Genomic DNA, 19,693 nt, shown 5'->3' with positions numbered 1-19,693 from the left:
TAAGTTACACACAACTTTTTCTATACCCATAATTCTGCCACCAACTTCATCCAAATACAGACACACACACACACGAAGAAAAGGGAAATGGTTTATGCCTGCTTCTTTTGTATCTAAGTTTAGTTCTTACTAATGTAGGGTCATGGCTTCTTTCCATTACTATAATGATTACGTGCCCTTTAATACTACTTATAAGTAAGTGCCTGGGCTTTGAATATGAGGTATCTCTATATATGGAGAGTAAAGAAATGCTCCTTGACATTTCCAAAAGCTCTTATTCACCCAGATTCCCAACTGATACTGAAATCATCATTTGGTTTTAATACATGATGTACCTACTCCAATATGAATTATGCATCATATGTATATAAATTGCATGTCCAGGTTTATCCTCAACTTCTAAGTGCATTAGTACAAAGCTCAATTCTTCATTTTAATGTAGCTCAGGACACCTTCTAACTTACCGCTAATCCATCACTGTAAGTGACAGTGCATTAGAAGAAAAACAGAAACCAAGCCTTATCTCAGCATGCCTGCTACCCCTGAGTGAAGGCTGTGGGAGAGATTACTACAGGCAAACCATGTTGTAATATATTTTCTTGAGTTGCAATTCTATGCCTCACTACATTCAATTCCTCTCTTCAACTAGTTTTCATTTGGGTGTTTAAAATAAATATTTGATCAGTTACATAGTCATTTTTGCTGTTTTCTTTTCAAGAAAATGTGCTTTTAAACAGGTTACCATGGCTACACAGGGGTCACTATTCAGTTTGTTCTTAACTTGCTATAAACCAAATTAACAACGGAACTAAAATGTACAAAGTGGGTATATCCTTACACCTTAGAATTTTTAGATGATGACTGTTTCTCTGCAAAATGGCGGTAACTGCTTGTTGCTCATTTAACTATTCCTATTCTCCAATGTCTATCCTAGGTCCTACTTTCAGAATGTCCTTCCCAGCTACTAGAAACCTAACGTGTCTCTCCCTGGACCTGCTCTGGGATTTCTCCAAGCGTGAGCCCTGAATCATCTTCATCAAAAGCAGCTGGAATTTATTTCTGTTTAAACTTCAGTGTGATCAGTAAATATACGTGAAACTACTTTTTACTCTTTTTAAATGTCATGAGACTTATTTCATGGAACATTATATGGCCTCTCTTTCTCAGTGCTCCATGCCCATTTGGAAAGAATGTTTATTCTTCTGCTGTTTAAAAGGTATAGTTAATATAGAGTTATACCAACATTTGTATGGTTAGCCGCAGACTATTGTAATGTTTGTCTCTGAGGTACACATTATTAACACAGTTGACGGGAGTTTTGAGGACCTAACATGAAATGCTTTTTAATCCTATGATACACACATCCTTAATAATCCATGTGGCTTTTCATCTGGAAATGATTAAGGAAACAGGAGTGGCAGAATTTGTGAAGAGCAGTATAGTCATACTCAATTTGTAGCCAAATCCACCACAGCTGCTAAAAATTATTCAGTTCTTAAATTTTATTTTAAATGGAAAAGTTTTTTTTTGTTTTTTTTTTTTCTATCAGCCAGGGAAAAGCTAAGGCCATATGCTTAGAAATTGGGAGGACCCTTTATTTTGGGTATCAATAGGAGAAATACTTTGTCAGTAACAACTGACTTCCTTAAATCAATATAGTACAAATCTAATCAGAACATTTATTTATAAAAGAATCAATGATAATTTTAAAGGTATGAATGTAACGTTAATACATATAACTGATAAATTTTCTGTTGAAGCAATGAATCTATTCTTTTGGTATATGGGACAACCCTCTAACCAACTAAGCCACACACTGGCCAGGACTTGACACACATGTTTTTTTTAAATATCGAAATTATTTTTATTGTAAGACAGGCACAAAACAGAAAGGGAAGATGATGGGGTGGTTAATGCCTGTACTCGCCACCTCCCACAACCACATAAAAATTACAACTAAAATACAGAACAATCATCGTCCAGAACTGCCAGAAAGCTGGCCCAATGGAAGTCCCATGACTAGAGAAGTAAAGAAGAAAGCACACAGACTGGTAGGAGTAGCAGAGGAGCAGAATGTGCTGGGCTGGCACCCACATGAGCCGATTTTTTAATTGGGAGGGAAATCATCTCTGCCTGGAGGCTGCCTGGAGGAGCAAGGGGTCCAAGACCCACACCAGACCCCCAGCCCAGCGTCCCAGAGCTGGTAAAGGAGTCCCTACATACAGGCTATAAAAACCAGTGTGGGTTGGGATTCAGTGACACGGAGCTGTTCATCTTAAAAGGCCGGCACCACAAATTGAACTTACAAGGTCCTGAGCTCCAGCACCAGGGCGAGGCTCTGGGGAACACAGACACATACAAGGAGGAACCGGGTTGTCTGGCATCCGGGCAGGAACTCAGGGCGCTTTCTCCCGGCGAAGGATCTTTGTTCCTATGCTGGGACCTCCCCCCGGATCACATGATGACTAGCAGCTATTTCTGTTTGCTCCACCTGGTGATTCCCTAAGACCCTGCCTCATCCAATTTACAACCCCACCCAAGCTGTGTGCAGCAGCTTTTGCATAGGAATGGCCTGTCCTTGATCAAATAAGCTGCAGCTGGGTCAGAGAGCCCCAAGCCCTAGACCCAGCACCAGCACCAGTTTGCCTTGCTTCATAACTGGGCCTCATCTGGACACTCCTAACCCCCATACAAAGAGGAGGAATCTGCAGATCTCTCTGTAGCTCCTATTCAGTGGCCCCAGGCTGACCCTGCACCTCCCTGGAGACCCAAGAGTCAGTGTACCCAGTCGTCAGTGTCATGGCATACCAGATTACAACTCTACACCTCCATAAGTGACACACTCAAGTGTCAGACTCAGTGAGCACCAAAGCACCACTGAAGCAAGTCCTGCTCCACAGGAGTGTCTCCTGCATAACAGCTCTCGCATTGCAGTCAAAACTGGTCCTCACAGATAATTGGTCTGGAGGTCAACTCTCCCAGTGACAGCCACAGCAATAAAGTCTCAACTACAAGAAGACTGTGCTCACAGCCCACAAAGGAGTGCACCTAGAGTTCCCAGCTCAGATGACTGGGGAGGCTGAGCCACTGGCGCTATAGGACTCCCACCTCACAAGGCCACTCTACCAACGCAAGGAGACATAGCAGCTCTACCCAATACATAGGAACAAACGCAGGGAAGCAGCCAAAATGCTGAGACAAAGAAACATGTCACAAATGAAAGAAATGGAATAAAGCACACTACTGGATATAGAGTTCAAAACCATGATTATAAGGTTACTCAAGAATCTTCTAGAAACCTCAAAGGGACTTAGTGAGACTTTCAAAGATCTTAATGAGAATGCCAAAAAAAATTTAAAAGGATTAGTCAGAAATTAAGCATACACTGACTGAATAATATACAGGGAGTCAACAGTAAAGGATTCTGAGAATCAAATCAATGATTTGAAATATGAGGAAGCATAAAATACCCAACCAGAAGAGCAAAAAAAAAAAGAAACAAAAAATATAAAGATAGTGTAAGGAACCTCTGGGACAACTTCAAGCATTACAGGGGTTCCAGAAGAAGAGAGAGAGCAAGATATTGAATACCTATTTGAAAAAATAATGACAAAAAACTTCCCCTACCTGGTGAAAGAAATAGACTTATAAGTCCAGGAAGCACAGAGAGTTCCAAACAAGAGGAACCCCAAGAGGACCACACCAAGACACATCATAAGTAAAATGCCAAGGGCTAAAGCCAAAGAGAGAATTTAAAAGCATCAAGAGAAAATCAGTTAGTTACTTACAAAGGAATGCCCATATGACTGTCAGCTGATTTCTCAACAGAAGCTTTGCAGGCCAGAAGGGAGTGGCAAAAACTATTCAAAGTGATGAATAGCAAGAAACTACAATCAAGATTACTCTACCCAACAAAGCTATCATTTAGAATTGAAAGTCAGATAAAGAGCTTCACAGACAAAAAAAAAAAAAAAAAAACCTAAAAGAGCTCATCACCAACAAACCAATGTTATATGAAATGTTGAAGGGTATTCTTTAAGAAGAAGAAAAAGATAAATCAATAAAAAAGATAAATATATATATATATATATGAACAACAAAATGGCAACAAATATGTACCTATCAACAATTGAATCTAAAAATCAAAATAAAGAAATAAGAAATCTAATGAACAGATTAAAATAGAACCAGAGGCATGAAAATGGAACAGACTGACGATTCTAAGAGGGAACAGGGGTGAGGGGTGGGAAGAGATTAAACCAAGATCTTATATGTATATAGTACACATTACCTATGGACAAAGACAACAGAGTGGCAAAGGGAGAGTGTGGGGTGGAATCTGGGTGGCGGGGGCAATGGGGGGCATAGGGGGACATCTGTAATAATCTCAACAATAAAGTTTTAAAACTAATAATAAATTTTAAAAAATACTTCCATTTAAGACAATAAGGATGGGCCTCAAGAATATTACACTAAGCTAAGAACCATATGATTACTCTCATATATAGGATATAAAACTGAAACTCATAGCCACAGACAACAGTATGGTGCTTACCAGAGGGAAGGGGTTGGGGGCTAGCAAAGGGTAAAGGGGGCCAAATATATGGTGACCAAAGATTACTTGACTTTAGGTGGTGGGCATATAATTCAATATATGATTATGAATCATAGAAATGTACACTTGAAACCTATATGATCTTATTAACCTATAGGACCTCAATAAATTTAATTTAAAAATAAAAAATTTTAAATATTGCACAAACTCATAGCTTCATCTACTAAATTTGTTTTCCTATTTAGCCATTTAAATTGTTAAGCAAATGAGCCACATAAGCTCCCCAAATGAAATGTGGTTTTGAAAAAAGATTAGGGATCTATCTAAATAGGAGCTGAATTTAAACACTAACAGCACTAAACTAAGAGACAGGACAGATAAGAATTTTGCCTGGTTCTGTATCATTTATAGATACTTCCATTGCTCTGAGTGGTTTTTGTAATAGTGGATAAGTGGGAACATACATAAAAGCTATCTTCAAATGCCATAAAGATGAGTAATCTAAAAATAAAGTTGTTGGGAGTCATTTTTGCTAAAATATGTGGGCAAAGTTTCAATGAGAGGCAGCTTAAGAACAGGATTTAGATCTTTATATCTATAGTTAGATACTTGGGGTTGAATTAAAAGAAGAGTTCAGATTCAAAAGTTATTTTTTTTATTGTGACAGTCATAAAATACTGAGAGATCAAAAATGCTTTCAATCCAAAATTATAATCATATTATTATATTTTAAATTCCCATAACTATTGCTAATTCTACTATCAAAATAGTGGATCCCTTGTTGGGGAGTGTATGGGAGGCAACCGATCCATATTTGTCAGTCAAATTTATATATATATATATATATATATATATATATATATATATATATATATAATATATCCCTTCTCTCCCTCTCTCTCTCTCTCTTTTTATCTCTCTCTAAAAACCAATAAAAACATATCCTTGGGTGAGGATTTTTAAAAATTGTGGAAACTAATTCTTTTTTTCCCCACATTGACTTACCTAATATTATTAGGTAATCAGAAATTAGATGATTTGTCCCAGATCAAAGTGGCTAAGCCAGGATTCGAACCCCGTTCAATTTGACTCCAAGGCCCCGGATTATGGAGGCCCTTTTTACTTTGTCGCAGTGTGTTCTAAAGATTATATGACAAGAGACTGAAAATACTGAGCTCAACTCCTAAAACAGAGTGGGTGTACATCAGTTAATTACCTATGTTATTCCTAAACAACCCACAAGGAGGCCACCTTTTCAGCCTAGAATGCCCCAGAATGAGCAGGTACGAGCTTTCCTGAGCAATTGCTCACCTGTGTATCTTAAGGAGAGGGTCTGAGAGGGGAGGACATAGGCAGAGCAGACTTAATAAGAGAAGAAGATTGAAATCCAACTCATAAAACAAGATATCTAATAACACTTTAGAAAACATGGGAATGCCCTTCACAGATTTTGAATAAACTCAACCATGTAAATATTAGCATTTTTAAAATAATCAGCTTCCAGTAAGAGTATGAATTACAGTTCAATGACAAGCCAGACAACACTCCTTCCTGTAAATGCAGCATATACAATAAAATACCATAAACACTGGCACAAGAATTGATCTCCATGCAGCAATCAGATGAAAACAATTACATAGACTAATCAACCGTTAACAATTCTTTCCATATAGGCAATCAATATAAATCTGTTAGGTTTCTATGGATGTCATAACAAATGATCAGAAACTCAGTGGCTTAAAAGAACACCAGTGTATTGTTGTACATTTCTGTGTGTTAGAAGTCCAACAAGGGTCTCACTCCATAGGGCTGCATTCTTTTCTCAGAGCTCTAGGAATGCTTTTTCCTAGTTCGGAGGCCTGCCTCCATTCCTTGGCTTATGGCCCTTCCCTCTACCTTCAATGGCAGCCCTGATTCTGAATACCTCTCCTCCTTCTCAGGACCTTTGTTTCTACTACACTGTGTGTCTCTCCCCACCCCCCAGATAACCCAAAATAACCTTCCTGATTAGTAATCCTTAATTCCCATTAAACTCTCCTCTTTTGCAATTACCCACTATAGTCATAGGTTCTGGGGGAGAAAGGGGGAGTGCATTATTCTTCCTACCATAATCTCTAAGGGAGAGCCCCTCTGAATTATATAACATTAACCTCTGGGTGTAAATAATACACTGCAACTCATACATACCTTATTCGTTTTCTCCCAATGATTCAAAAATAGAGGAGGTGTGTGAGGGTTTTTGTGGGGGTTTTTTGACAACTTTAGAACCTGCAAAGCAAACGTGTTCAATGTTATTGAACAAGAGCAGAAAGAGACAACACTATGACAGTAAGAGCTATGTGTCCTGTTTACACTAGGTGGTGAAAATTGATTATCACTGATGTCAAGCTTTCTTACCGTTCCAGGAAAAATAGGTATCGAAATGGAATATCCATGTCAACAAGCCACATAAGGCTGTCTTCACACACCCCTGGAACCTAGCATACCATTTTATCCTTTTGCATCTGAAAATTGCTGTTTCCGAAGGGAGAAAAAAATATCTGTTGTATCAGCAATAAGTACCTCAGAGTGATGACTTAGAAAGTGAAGCTTTGGATAGTGTGGGTGAGATCTGAAAGCACAGACATTGTAACCATGGCTGCATAGGTGAAGGCCCTATGACTACTATGTATTCGCCAAATAAATAAGTTGTAAGGAGATATTTTCCTTAGAAGGGGGAGAATATTTTTCATGAACTTTTAATAAATAAATGTGGCCAAAACCGGTTTGGCTCAGTGGTAGAGCGTCGGTCTGCGGACTGAAGGGTCCCGGGTTTGATTCTGGTCCTTGGTTGTGGGCACATCCCCAGTGGGGGGTATGCAAGAGGCAGCTGATCGATGACTCTCTCTCATCGATGTTTCTAACTCTCTATCCCTCTCCCTTCCTCTCTGTAAAAAATCAATAAAATATATATTTTTTAAAAAAAGAAAGAAAATGATATTTTTATGTGGAATTGTTTAAGTTTTCCACATTGGCAACTAAATAATATACTGCAGCCCAAAGACAGCCCAAACTTAGCTCATCAGCCAGCAGTCTGCACCTTCAGATCTAGATCAGCCACTCCTTGATAACTGCCTGATATTTCACTTGACAAATCGACCGACTAGTGTAACTTGTTATCCTAAACTGTCTAATGGGATGCAAACATTATCAAAGCCTAGAAGGAGAAAAAAAATGTGTATACACAGATGAGATCAAGAGTCCTAGCAACTGAGGGGTTCTTTGTTTCTTGAGGGAACAGATTATGTCTTATTTTCTGTTGTGGCCCCAGCATATAAATAATGTCTGTCACATAGTGGGCTCGAAATAGATGTTAGTTGAATTAATGAATGACTAAACTTTAAGGGAAATCTTGGTAACTCTGAGGGATTTATTTCTACTTGTTAATGTAGAGAAGTAGTGGTCTAGACTTAGAAAGTAAAAACCCTTTGCCCTGGCCAGTGTAGCTCAGTTGGTGGGGCATCGTCCCATACACCAAAAGATTGCTGGTTCGATTCTTGGTCAGGGCACATGCCCAGGTTGTGGGCTCGATTCCCAGTGTGGGGTGGGGGCATGTAGAGGGCATGCAGGAGATAGACAATCAATGTTCTACTCTCATATCAATGGTTCTCTCTTTCTTTAAACAATCAATAAAATTATTAAAGAAAAAAGTGAAAACCCTTCAGATTTCCCATATTATCCAATATACATATATTTATTCTAGCAATTATTATATATTCCAACAATTTTTGTTGTTGCAATTACCAATGAGGCCTTTTATAATAAAATGGGGCAAAAGGAATTGAACTGAAAACAGTACTGTAACAACCACCCAAACCAAGTATTTGCGTGCAATCATTTTCATGTTACAAAGTCCTTTCAATATGTGAATTCTCTTATCACCAGATCATCTCTCTAAGGCAGACAGATATAATTCCACTTTAGAAAACTTGAACTACCAGGGAAGTTAACTGATTTTTACAAAGCCTTACACAAAATTATCAACGGGGCTGCACTTCATCTCTGGCTCAGACCAGGATGGCTCTCTCCTAACAAGGAAGCAACGTGGAGGTGCATTGAATTAATTAAACATGCACAATGGCACCTTCATAAACAGGAAGGGTAGGGAAGGCCAACACCGGCACGGAGAAGGAAGGAAATAAGAGCATGGAGAGTGTAATGTCTGTCAAGAGGGTGTGCAGAGAGCACCAGTTTACTCATCGTGACACCACTAGCGTGCTGGTTGAATCAGTCAGCAAAGTGAGACACATCAGCCGGACCCGTGTCGTTTCCCTGGGAAATGCGTTGCTTTGTGACATTTTCATTCCCCACGTGTGTCTGTGTCCCTCACGAGAGTGAAAACTTCGTGAGGGTCAGAGACTAACACATTTTGCCAGAAGAGCTCCTGAAGCAGCCTCTATGCAGAATTCACTCAACTTTCTTGGGTGGTGAATGGGTGACGGTGTATTGGTGACAGTGTAACAGGGCTAAGAACAAAGGCCTTGAAGTCAGTATTCTAAAACCATTCTGTCAATGACTAGCAGTGTGGCTTTGGGCAAGCCATGCCGCTTCCGAGAGCCACAGTTTCACTTGTGAAAAGGGGGGACAGCGATAAGACTTCCTCCCTACGTTTGTCGTGAGGGTTAAATAAGTTAATGCTTGTAAACGGCCCGCGGGACGCTGGGTAAATGCGCTCAGGAAATGTTTTGCTGCTGCAAACATACTGAAATGTCAAGTTCAGACGAGTCCACAGAGGCAGAAAAGGGGCATTTGCTGAGAGAAAACTTTGGAAAGTGACCCAACATGTGTTTTTACAACAAACTTTTAATTTACCCCACATGCCATTTAGAAGATAGGAATAGAACAAAGAGGGATAAAAGCACAGGAGCAGTGTGATTCACCATCAATAGAAATAAATGATTACAAACAAAAAGTAGTTTTCAGACACAAGCTCATTGATAGGAAACCTTGTGGCAGGTCAAGGTTTACCAAGGAGTGAAGACCTGAGAACTAGCTGGTCACAGAGGGGGCATTCAGAAGGAGGAACATGTGCGATATTCTTTTTCTTTTTTTTAAGTAATTTCCTTTCTTCCCAGAAAGTTTAACTGTCATCAACGCATCATCTTATCAAAGAGCAGCTAACTCACTTTCCAGTGTGTACTTGTTCTTAGATTGTTAATCTTTCAACAGACATTTTCAGATCCTAACTGCTCCTAACACAGAGACAAAAAGAAGGCCGAGATAGAAATACATTCAGGGGAGAAAGAGAAAAGGAGGGTGTTGATTTCTTAAACGGAAATGACACATACTAAATGATCTCTATCATTCTTAGAGTGGCATTAGTAAGAGCAAACGAAAGGCAAGCAATTCAAACATTTTCTACCCAAAAGTAGCAGATAGAGGAACAATGACAGAGCAAGTATCACCGGTCCATTTAGAAGAGAATCTGATGTCAAAACAAGGTCATACACCACATCAATGACACTTCTCCTTTCTTGTGTCTTTAGTATGTAGAGGAGCCAATTCATGGAGCCTGACCATTTTTGTCACGTAACACTCTAAGCCTGAATGTTCAGCTCTGAGGCTCAAGCAGAGGGATGAAGGCCCAGCTCTCGGAGCATCAGCTCTTGGGCAACCAGATGGACCAGCTCTTGCAAGCCATCGATGTTGATTCAGAGAACATCCTCCAGTTCTCCTTTGATTCCTTCAGGGTCTGGGGTACCTTCCACTGGCCTGGAAGACACCTCCACTGGAGTCTCCTCTCCCTGCCTCCCATTACCTTCCTTGGTCTCCTCATGGGTCGAGTGTTGTTGCTGGCAGTCCTGCTCTGAGTTACTGCGGACATAGCCGGGTAAAGTCACGTGGCTGTCGGGCTGCTGGCCGGCCCTCTTGGTGGCTTTGCCCGAGAGGAGGACCATGCGAGTGCTGGCCGCCATCTGCGAGTGGCTGCTGGTGCTGGGCGTCATGGTGGTGAGCACGGAGCCGTACCTGTGGCCGCCGCAGGGGGGCGTCCGTTTCCAATCGATGGAGAGATTCCACCGGCTCCACATCTTCTTCACCTCAGACTGCACCTAAGCCACAGAACCACATTGTGCATCAGAGGGCATCAGGGAGGCCCTGCAGCTTGCTTAGACGAATGTCTGCCCTGATTTCAATGACAGGAATAATCATCCATTAATTAAGGGTCCACTTGTGCCAGGGATTGGCATATATATTCCCTCCGGGTCTCGAAAAACCTTGAAGGCAGGTGTTACTCCTGGAGATGAGCAAACTGAGGCTTCCAGAGAGGTGAAAGGACTTGCCCAAGTTTACTATTTTTATTTTTAGTGCATTTTTATTGACTTCAGAGAGAAAGGGAGAGGGAGAGAGAAAGATCCATGATGAGAGAGAATCATTGATTGGCTGCCTCCTGCACACCCCTTCCTGGGAAGTGAGCCTGCAACCTGGGCATGTGCCCTGGACTGGAATTGAACCAGGGACCCTTCAGTCTGGAGGCCAGCGCTCTATCCACTGAGCCAAACCGGCTAAGGCCAAAGTTAGTATTTTAATGGAGGCTGAAATACAGCCGATAGAAATATCTGACTTGAGGGAGAGGAAAAAGAGGGGGTTGGAGGAGGAAGAGGGATAAATAGTGGCAGCTGTGGATGAGGAATGGCATGAAAGGGACTCAACCTGAAACGTGCCCTCCCATCACCTTCCAGAGGCAGGCGGCTGGAGGAGGAGAAGGAAAGAGGGCTGCACACGGAAATGCAGGCCTTCTCAACAGAATGGGGCTTGTTTCTGTTCCTTCAGCTGGAGAGTCAATGCCACCACCAGCGCCCCTTTCTGGGGAAAGCTTATTGGGAATTCCCAGGGAGGATGGACACCTGGGGGGCCGATGTCCCCCAAAGGCACAGCTCAACTCCTGGGCGAACAGACACTGTCCCGCCACCATCTTGTAGTTTTAAAAAGTGTCAAAATGTTCTCATCGGTTTGTCCCAAGAACACATATCTGAGTTTCTGGTAGACCTTGCACTTGATGAATAAGTTTAAGCATTAACTGGAATATGGAGTTCACCGTCCTTCCAGGTCTCAATACGCATTCCAGGGAGCTGGTTTTGGATATCAGGGTTTATAACTGAATTGATCTTAGTTTACTGAAGTGAATTCCTGCTTTCTCAAAATAATTTATGATTAAAACACCTCTCCTCCCTGGACCCACTTTGTCCTGTCACTGCCGGGGATCCTAAGGCGCTTTGGGTCCCCTTGGGACAGAGACCAGTGGGGCTCGGCCCCCTCCGCACCTACCTCGCCATTGCAGTAGCAGTAGATGATGGACACGAAGAAGCCCTGGGAACAAAAAGCACGTCAGGGCTGAGCGTTCGTGCAGATCACAGCACTAGCGCCGTCCAGTGATGGCTTCAGAAAATTCCATACACCATTCCCTCCTGATGCTCCCAAGTCCTTATGTTCACATTACATTTGTCTGAGACCTTCCCGTGGGGTCAGCTGAACCAAGCAAGTAACTGAACAGAACATGCAACGGTACACAAAGAACTGATGTCTATCACATTGGTTCCATTTATGTCGCCACTCAAGATGCCCGCAAATCCCTGGCTGGTGGGCGATATTTATACACCCTGGGTGCTGGGAACTGCACACAAAGGGTATGTGATGGTAAAAAGACTAACTTTTTTTTCATCCCTTCAGAAATATTCACGGAGCTTATGCAATGCGAAGTGCTCGGCGTGCCAAGGATAAACAGTTTAATCAGGACGGACAAGGTCCCTGTTCCCTGAGGCCTTGCCTTCTAGAAGGAAACGCAGAGGGGGTGAGACATAAACAAACAGCCACAGGAGGAAAGTGGAAGGCCATCGGGGCTGTGCGTGCAGAGTGAGTGGTGCCGACAGGGGAGAATGAAGGTGAGTCAGACCAGGAGCTCTCTCTGAGGAGGTGACACTGAAGCTGCTGGGAGTGACAGGGAGCAGCCAGGCCGGGTGAACAGTTAGAGGGAGAATATTCCAGGCAAAGGGACAGCAAGTACGAACCCCTGGGGCAGGCCGGGCTGGAGGAACCCTGCCCCGGAGGGCGGTGCCCCCCAGGCAATGGCATTTGGGTTTTATGCTGAGTGCCATAGGGAGCCTCTGGATACTCCCTCCAGATAAGCGACGGGATCCATTTATTTTTGAGGCTCTTCAGACTAGGAGACCGGACTGAAGGCGGCAGGTGCTCACACAGCAAGGCTGGGGAGGCGTGTGCAGTAACCCACGTGACGGGTGATGGTGTTATTGTCAAACACGATAGAGAGGATGTGCGGAAGCCACCTCTTTCTTTTGTCTTCCTTTTCCCCCCTCATCCCTCTTTCTCCCTCTTGTGCTTTCGTTCCTTGTCCCTACCCACGCGGAGGGCCCTGCTACAACCACACCTTCCTACACCGGCCCCAGGCCTGTCTGTGAGGAGCGGCTCCTCCCCTGGTCCCAGGCTGCCCTGGCCTCCGCCGGACCGGGAAGCACAGGCGCCAGAGGACAGCGCCCTCTCTGCCCTCGGGAGGCAGGGGCCAGGCAGCCAGAGGGGCAGGGAAAGAGGTTGAGAGGGGTGGAGGTGGGGGAGCAAAATATTAAGAGCCCAGTCGCTGGAAGGCGCTCTACCTGGAAGGAGTTGAAGAAGAGCTCGAAGTGCATCCGGATCTCCCACCCGAGCCCCGAGAAGGAGTGGGGCAGGCACACGAACACGATGTAATGCACCCCGAAGACCAGCACCAGCACCAGCGTGGATTTGGCGAGTTTCCTGCAGGAGAGTGGAAGCCTTTGGATTACTCGGTGTAGAGTGCCTTTCCGTGGAGGCGGCTCGCTGGGGAGATATCAGGCTCAGAGAGCTCCGGGGGGCCGGCTTTTCCCATCTCGCGGGAGCCCACGGCTTCTGCTAGAGTTCCCCCTCCCTCCTCACCCTGTCCCTTGTACACTAAACCAGACAGTTTGTTCTCACCTCCCATGGTTATTGTCCCCTATTCTTCTTGCTTAAAGAACAGTCTTCAGAAACCAGTTGAAATGTCTTCTCCACGTCCTCCTACCTCGTACCTGAGTCACCTACAGTCCACTCACTCAGAAAAGTCTGCCCTCAGTCCATTTTGTTCAAGGCGGCATTCCTCAGGAGACGATGGGTTTCTCTGCCCTAACTGATCCTTCCAACGCTCAGAGGCTCCCTGGGATGTGCTTGTCCTCCTCCTGAATCCTGACTGGCGAGAACCCTCTTTCCATCGCTGCATGTACAGGCAGGAGACACCGAATATGTCCATGTGGCATTCTCCTGGGGTCTCATCAGACAGAGGGGAGCCTCAGGGTCTACATTTGCAGAACTTTGGGAGTCCCGTCTAAAGTCAATCTTAAAGGAAAACTGTGTTTCCTTCTTTCACACAAACGGGTAAATCCCCCTGGAAACTATTTCCCCATCACACCAACTCTGTTCCTCCTGTGTACGCCTAAGAGCCACAACCTAGGTCCCAAGGCAAAATGGAGAGGAGTGACATGCTGGGAAGTGATCACAAGTGAAAAGGCTTGGGAACAGCCTGGTTCTTGCAGAGGAAGAAAACGTCCAAGACTAAATTTAGTGGCTGTCCTGCTAGCTCAGCCATCTGGGTTTCCTCTCTTTCCGATGGCCAGGCTCATCTGCATCTCTCTGGAGACAAAAGTCCATTTGTAGAGAAACGATGGGATTGAAATTCATTTTCTACTGCGATGGAACAAATTACCATACAGTTAGCAGCTTAACCTGTTTATTCTCTCTCCGTTTCTCTGTGCCATGGGCCAGACACAACGGAGTCGGGTCCTCTGCTCAGGATGTGGCAAAGCTGGAGGTGAGGTGTTGGCCAGGACTGCATTCCCACCTGGACCTCAGGGTTCTCTCCTAAGTTCATTCAGCTTTCGAGCAGAGCTCAGTTCCTTGCAGCTGGAGGAATGCTGGTGGGGTTCCTCAGTTCGTATAGACTTCCCTCAGGCTGTCCTCAGGGGCTAGCCGTAGGTTCTCACAACACGTCAGATCACTTCCTCGAAGCCAGTGAGAGAGTCTCTCTCTAGGATGCCAGGATGGGGTCTTATATTAAGTGTCCCAATCACAGGACCCATCACCTTGGCCATACAATGTGATCTAATCAAGGGAGAAACCATCCCATCACAGGTCTTGCCCACACTCAAGGAAGAGCATGGGAGTGGGGGTTATCCAGGGCAAGTAAACCAGGGGAGGCAGGACTCTGGAAGGCTATCTAAGAAATCTCCTGATCATAGCAGTTCAAATAATTCCTGTCCATAGAAATGCAAATTGTGTCCAACGGAATGCCACTAATGATAGCCCTATGGACGTGCACAAGTTTTGCTAATTTGCATGCATTTTTAAGTTCATTTGGGCATTCATTATCCTCTTTAAAATATATGTGCTATCTTGCCATTTCCTTCATTAATAAGTTAAATAAAATCTTTGAAATGTATCCACTTATATTTGTGTAAGAGTTTTGATTACGTCCTCTGAGTTAGAGCAGTGGTGTATCCCAGGCCAGTGCATACATGGGTCATCCATCTGTCTATCCTACATAATAAAAGTGTAGTATGCAAATTGTCCCCTCAACCAGGAGTTCATCCTGGAGTTCAACCAGGGGATAGGAACAGCTGGGGAAATGGAGGGAGGCTCCGGCCAGCTGTGGCAGCAGTAGGTGATTGGGGAGAGGGGTGCCCGCTTCAGCAGACATATACTAAATTTGGAACGAAACAGAGAAGATTAGCATGGCCCCAGCACAAGGAAAAAGAAAACAAATATATTTGTGGGGGAGGAGCAGGAGAGGGGGTGGGTCACTTATTGTAATTTATAGGAAAATCCCAATATGCCAATAATAAAAAATATATATATATACTCTGAATTTAAGCATATTGGGCAAGTTTTAGGTTACTTATATATCTTTTTTCTGAAAAACCACAAACTGAAACAAACAAAAATACACATTCATAAATTTATCTTTAGAGACATTTCAGATCAATTGTTATCTTTTCTTTACACTAAATTGTAACCAAAATATTTCTTCTGACGATGCATCCCAGAATTACCTGTATTGCTTTCTTGTGTCATGCCCAACTGCATTGGTCTCCCGAATTTTGGTAGCCAGAACTCTAACCGTATTCAGAAACAGAATAAAATTCAGCTGAAAGAGAAGGTAAGATTACAAAGAATTATTACGTTTGTCTTCAAGCTGTTTACAGAATTTACATAAATTGAACCTCTTTGTGTTCAAAGACTGAAAATTACAATGAATGAAAGGATGGAGCCAACTAGCAGGGGATGAAGGAAACAATTGATACAGAGTTCCTCTGTCTCTTTTCCTTAACTGATGAATTCAAGAGCTCATATTTCTGCAAACCCCAAATCTTTTCTCCAACCCTTATAACTGGCATCTTCGAGGCCATCTCCTAAGTACTCATGAGCACGTCTGATCAGTTTCTGTGATTTCATTTTTATTCCGTTGTTTCCGTCTCTCTTAGCTGACGCCAGTGTAATGCAGGTCCTCACGTCTCCGGGGGCAGTGCCCTGCTTGGCCAGGACTCACCACACCAATTTCACCGTCACCACGTCTAGACCACGCTGCCCTGCCTGCCGCTCCCCCTGCTCTTCCGGCAAAACGTCCTGCTCCCTCTGCCGAGGCCCTGGAAGGCTCAGGACCAAACAGAGCTCCGTGTCCTGTTGTCATTAGCAGAGATTCCTCTCATGTTTTGATGTTTTATAAGAGAATTTTAAAATCCTCCTTAAATAACATCAAGAAGTTGCAGGTGGATAATTAATAGTCATATGTGAGAGACTGATTTTTCAGAACAAAAAAAGTTAATGTTTTCTGATTCTCATTAACATAATTTTAACATAATCTGAGCAAAACACAGAGAACAACAGTGCTGTAAGTTTAGATTCTAGGATCCCAAAATCAAGTGGTTCCTTCCATATTTGTACTAACGTCTGTGATTATCTCTAAAATTCAGTTATTAGGACTTATTCCAATTAGAACCTATAAATATTCATCCTTTACAAACTCCTTGACTCTCTTAAATTCATTTTGCTTCATATATTGCTCAGAAATTCTGACCACATTTTATCAGATTTTACTCTCAGATATGTAAGAATCCAATTAATTAATATGCTACTACCGGTAGAATTTCTAAAGCCAGAATTAAGTGAGGGATCCAACTTACATTTAAAATCCCTGACATACAGGGAGCCTATATATTTACATAAAATCATGCTCTAAGTATGTAATACTGAAAAGCAAGCCATTGATCCTAAAGTTAACATATAAAAACACTATAAGTATTGCTATAAAGACAGAAAGATGATTTTCCATAAATTCAATAAACAATATTTATTTGTTTATTAATTTACATTGAATCTATTGGGCAAGAAACAATCTTGACATGTTTTGGAATGCAAGTGAAAAAACACAGTCAATAATATATGCTATAGCCCTAGCCAGTTTGGCTCAGTGTATAGAGCTTCAGCCTGCACACCAAAGGGTCCCAGGTTCGGTTCCAGTCAAGGGCAAATACCTTGGTTGCAGACTCCTCCCCGGCCCAGGCCCTGGTCTGGGCATGCAGGAGGCAACCAATTGATGTGTTTCTTTCACACTGATGTTTCTCTCTGTCTTTCCCTCTCTCTTCCACTCTCTTTAAAAGATCAATGGAAAAATATGCTATATACATATTTTGTCACACTAGCCAGGTGACCAGTATCTGTGTGGGCTTCAGTTCCCTTTTCCATGAAAATGAAAAGGTTGCATGAAATGGACTCAGTTCTGTAATTGTACTTGCTTTCTGCAGTTTTTCCCTCTTACGTTCCCCAGGATATCTAACTTGTATGTCTGTTTTATTTTTTCGACAAGTATTTACTGAGTGACCACTATTTGCCAGGAAAATCGCTGGGCACTAGGAATACACTTTAGAAAATATATGGTTTTTGTTCACTTAACCTTGCAATGTGATGGGCATGCAACAAACAACCAGAAGCATTATACACTGTGATGATCTTGAGAAGGGAAAACCTGATTGCACTCCGCAGGTTATGCTAGGCGGCTCAGTGACTAAGCATTGACCTATGAACCAGGAGGTCGCAGTTCAATTCCCAGTCAAGCCACATGCCTGGGTTGTGGGCTTGATCCCCAGTGTGGGGCGTGCAAGAAGCAGCTGATCAGTTATTCTCTCTTATGGTTGATGTTTCTATCTCTCCCTCTCTCTTCCTCTCTGAAATCAATAAAAATGTTAAAAATAAATAAGTAAAAGAAGTAGAGAAGGAAGCTCATCTCGGCCTTGTAGGGGTACAGTGTAGAATGAAATGGACAGAGTGGGCAAGTCCAAGGAACTGAGAGGAAGACAGGGTCGCTGAGGCACAGCTGCAGGTAGGAGTGACAGGATATCCATCCCTAGAGTCTCAGGGATTTAGATTATAAGTACAGAAGCCCTAATTGGTTTGTCCCAATGGATAGAGTGTCGGCCTATGGACTGAAGGGTCACAAGTTTAATTCCGGCCAGGTCATGTACGTTGGTTGTGGATACATCCCCAGTAGGGGGTATGCCAGAGGCAGCTGATTGATGTTTCTCTCTCATTGATGTTTCTAACTCTCTATCCTTCTCCCTTCCTCTCTGTAAAAAAATCAATAAAAAAATATTTTAAAAAATAATAATAAGTACAGGAGCTCACAGAGACACTTGCTCCACCACTTGCTAGCTGCATGACTTTGGGCAGTGTCCTCATTTGGAGTGACGGGAAGGATTAGAAAAATTGGCACAGCAAAGCGCTGAAAGCAGTGCCCAGCAGGGGTAAGCACTGTGCAGTGTGTTTAGCACCAGCATCATCCTTCTTGGCTTCGGGACACGAGCAGCTCCGAGGCAGGCAGGCGCACCGCCGTCAGAGTGCGGACAGAGATGGGGTCCCTGGCTCGTCTCCCCCCTTACAGGCTGGCTCTACAGTAAAATGAAGGAATCGAAGGAACTGTGATAACCCTGACCTGTAATAATGCTACAGAAAGGTAACACTCAGTGAGCAGAAAGATGCTCTGAAATCTCTTCTCTGCTTTTTGAAATTAAATGGACTTCGTAATATTGGAAAGACACTTAAGAATTCTTGCATTAGGACTGCCATAATTATAGTTCAAGAAGATGCAAATGGCCTTTCCTGCTGAAATCTCCTTCCAGGATCCTTGAGTGCTCCATCTTCTGTACCTGTTCTTCACCAATGGAGAATCTTCTAGACCCTCCCTCACCACCTTACTGTTTCACTTTGCAAGTTAGACATCTCCTCAGTGTCAGCCACGAATAAGGGTCTGACCCCCAGCCCAGACTCCCAACAGTGACTGCTGTACGGTGACAGTTTCCTTAATCTTCCTAGAACAGCGACAGACTTTCTCTGGGTTTTAGCAGCAGCTTAATTTTGCATCTTTTTTTTTTTTCTTTTTTTAATCTATCCAAGCTTTTAAACTTACTCCGATGGCTGCTAAGATAGGGGCTTGGTAAATCCACTTCATGTCTCCAGCACTAAGTTCCCAGCACCTGAGGCAGGAAAAAAAAAAAAAGCTTTCGTAAACAAACTGGAAAACAAACAGGCAGTGAGAATTAAGTAGTATAATAGTTTAAGTTTTACAAAGAACTCCAGTCCTGAACATTGAAGACAAAAAGAAAAAAGAATCTTATAAAATACCCAAACCAGTGGGGGGAAAAGTATAATGTGTCCTGGTTTCCACACCATTAGCTATAGAGTATTATAAATATCGATGAATTATTTATATAACAAGAGTCAAAACCATGTTTCCAGAGCCACATAAAAATTAGTCTTCTAAATGTGGTGTGACTGGTACTTTATTTTTATTATTATTACTGGAACTGATGCTTTTATTTTACAAGCAATTCAATTTTATAACTTCACAGCTTGTAGGTCTCTTATAATAATGAAAATCAACCTTATCCATAGGAATGCAGTAGAAAACCTGCAATAATACTCATGGTTCTTATTGATACGAACGTAATTTAAAAAAACTGAATACAAATACTTTTTGTCCACAGAAATGAAAATTTTAGCTATGTGCAGTGACATATAATTGATTAGTGTCCCGACCTGGCCTTTCAA

At 42.7% G+C, this 19,693-nt stretch overlaps 1 protein-coding gene across 1 annotated transcript in view; it reads right to left on the bottom strand.

Annotated features, from left to right (window-relative positions):
* Positions 1-9,370: 9,370 nt before the first annotated feature.
* PTH2R (parathyroid hormone 2 receptor) overlaps positions 9,371-19,693 on the bottom strand; it is a gene marked incomplete at its 5' end in the record, with an annotated part of 34,910 nt that continues 24,587 nt past the window's right edge. The window contains 5 exons of the mRNA XM_084892971.1: positions 9,371-10,644; positions 11,861-11,902; positions 13,201-13,339; positions 15,643-15,737; positions 19,053-19,119. Of these exons, the coding sequence (XP_084749097.1) occupies positions 10,246-10,644; positions 11,861-11,902; positions 13,201-13,339; positions 15,643-15,737; positions 19,053-19,119 (742 nt within the window). The 3' untranslated portion in view covers positions 9,371-10,245. The remainder of the gene's footprint in view (positions 10,645-11,860; positions 11,903-13,200; positions 13,340-15,642; positions 15,738-19,052; positions 19,120-19,693) is intronic.

The sequence above is a fragment of the Pipistrellus hanaki genome (assembly GCF_964339955.1).
Source record: "Pipistrellus hanaki genome assembly, chromosome: 8".
Classification (NCBI taxonomy): Eukaryota; Metazoa; Chordata; class Mammalia; order Chiroptera; family Vespertilionidae; genus Pipistrellus; species Pipistrellus hanaki.
The sequence above is the reverse complement of the archived record's forward strand: the minus strand, read 5'-3'. Positions and strand labels throughout refer to the sequence as shown.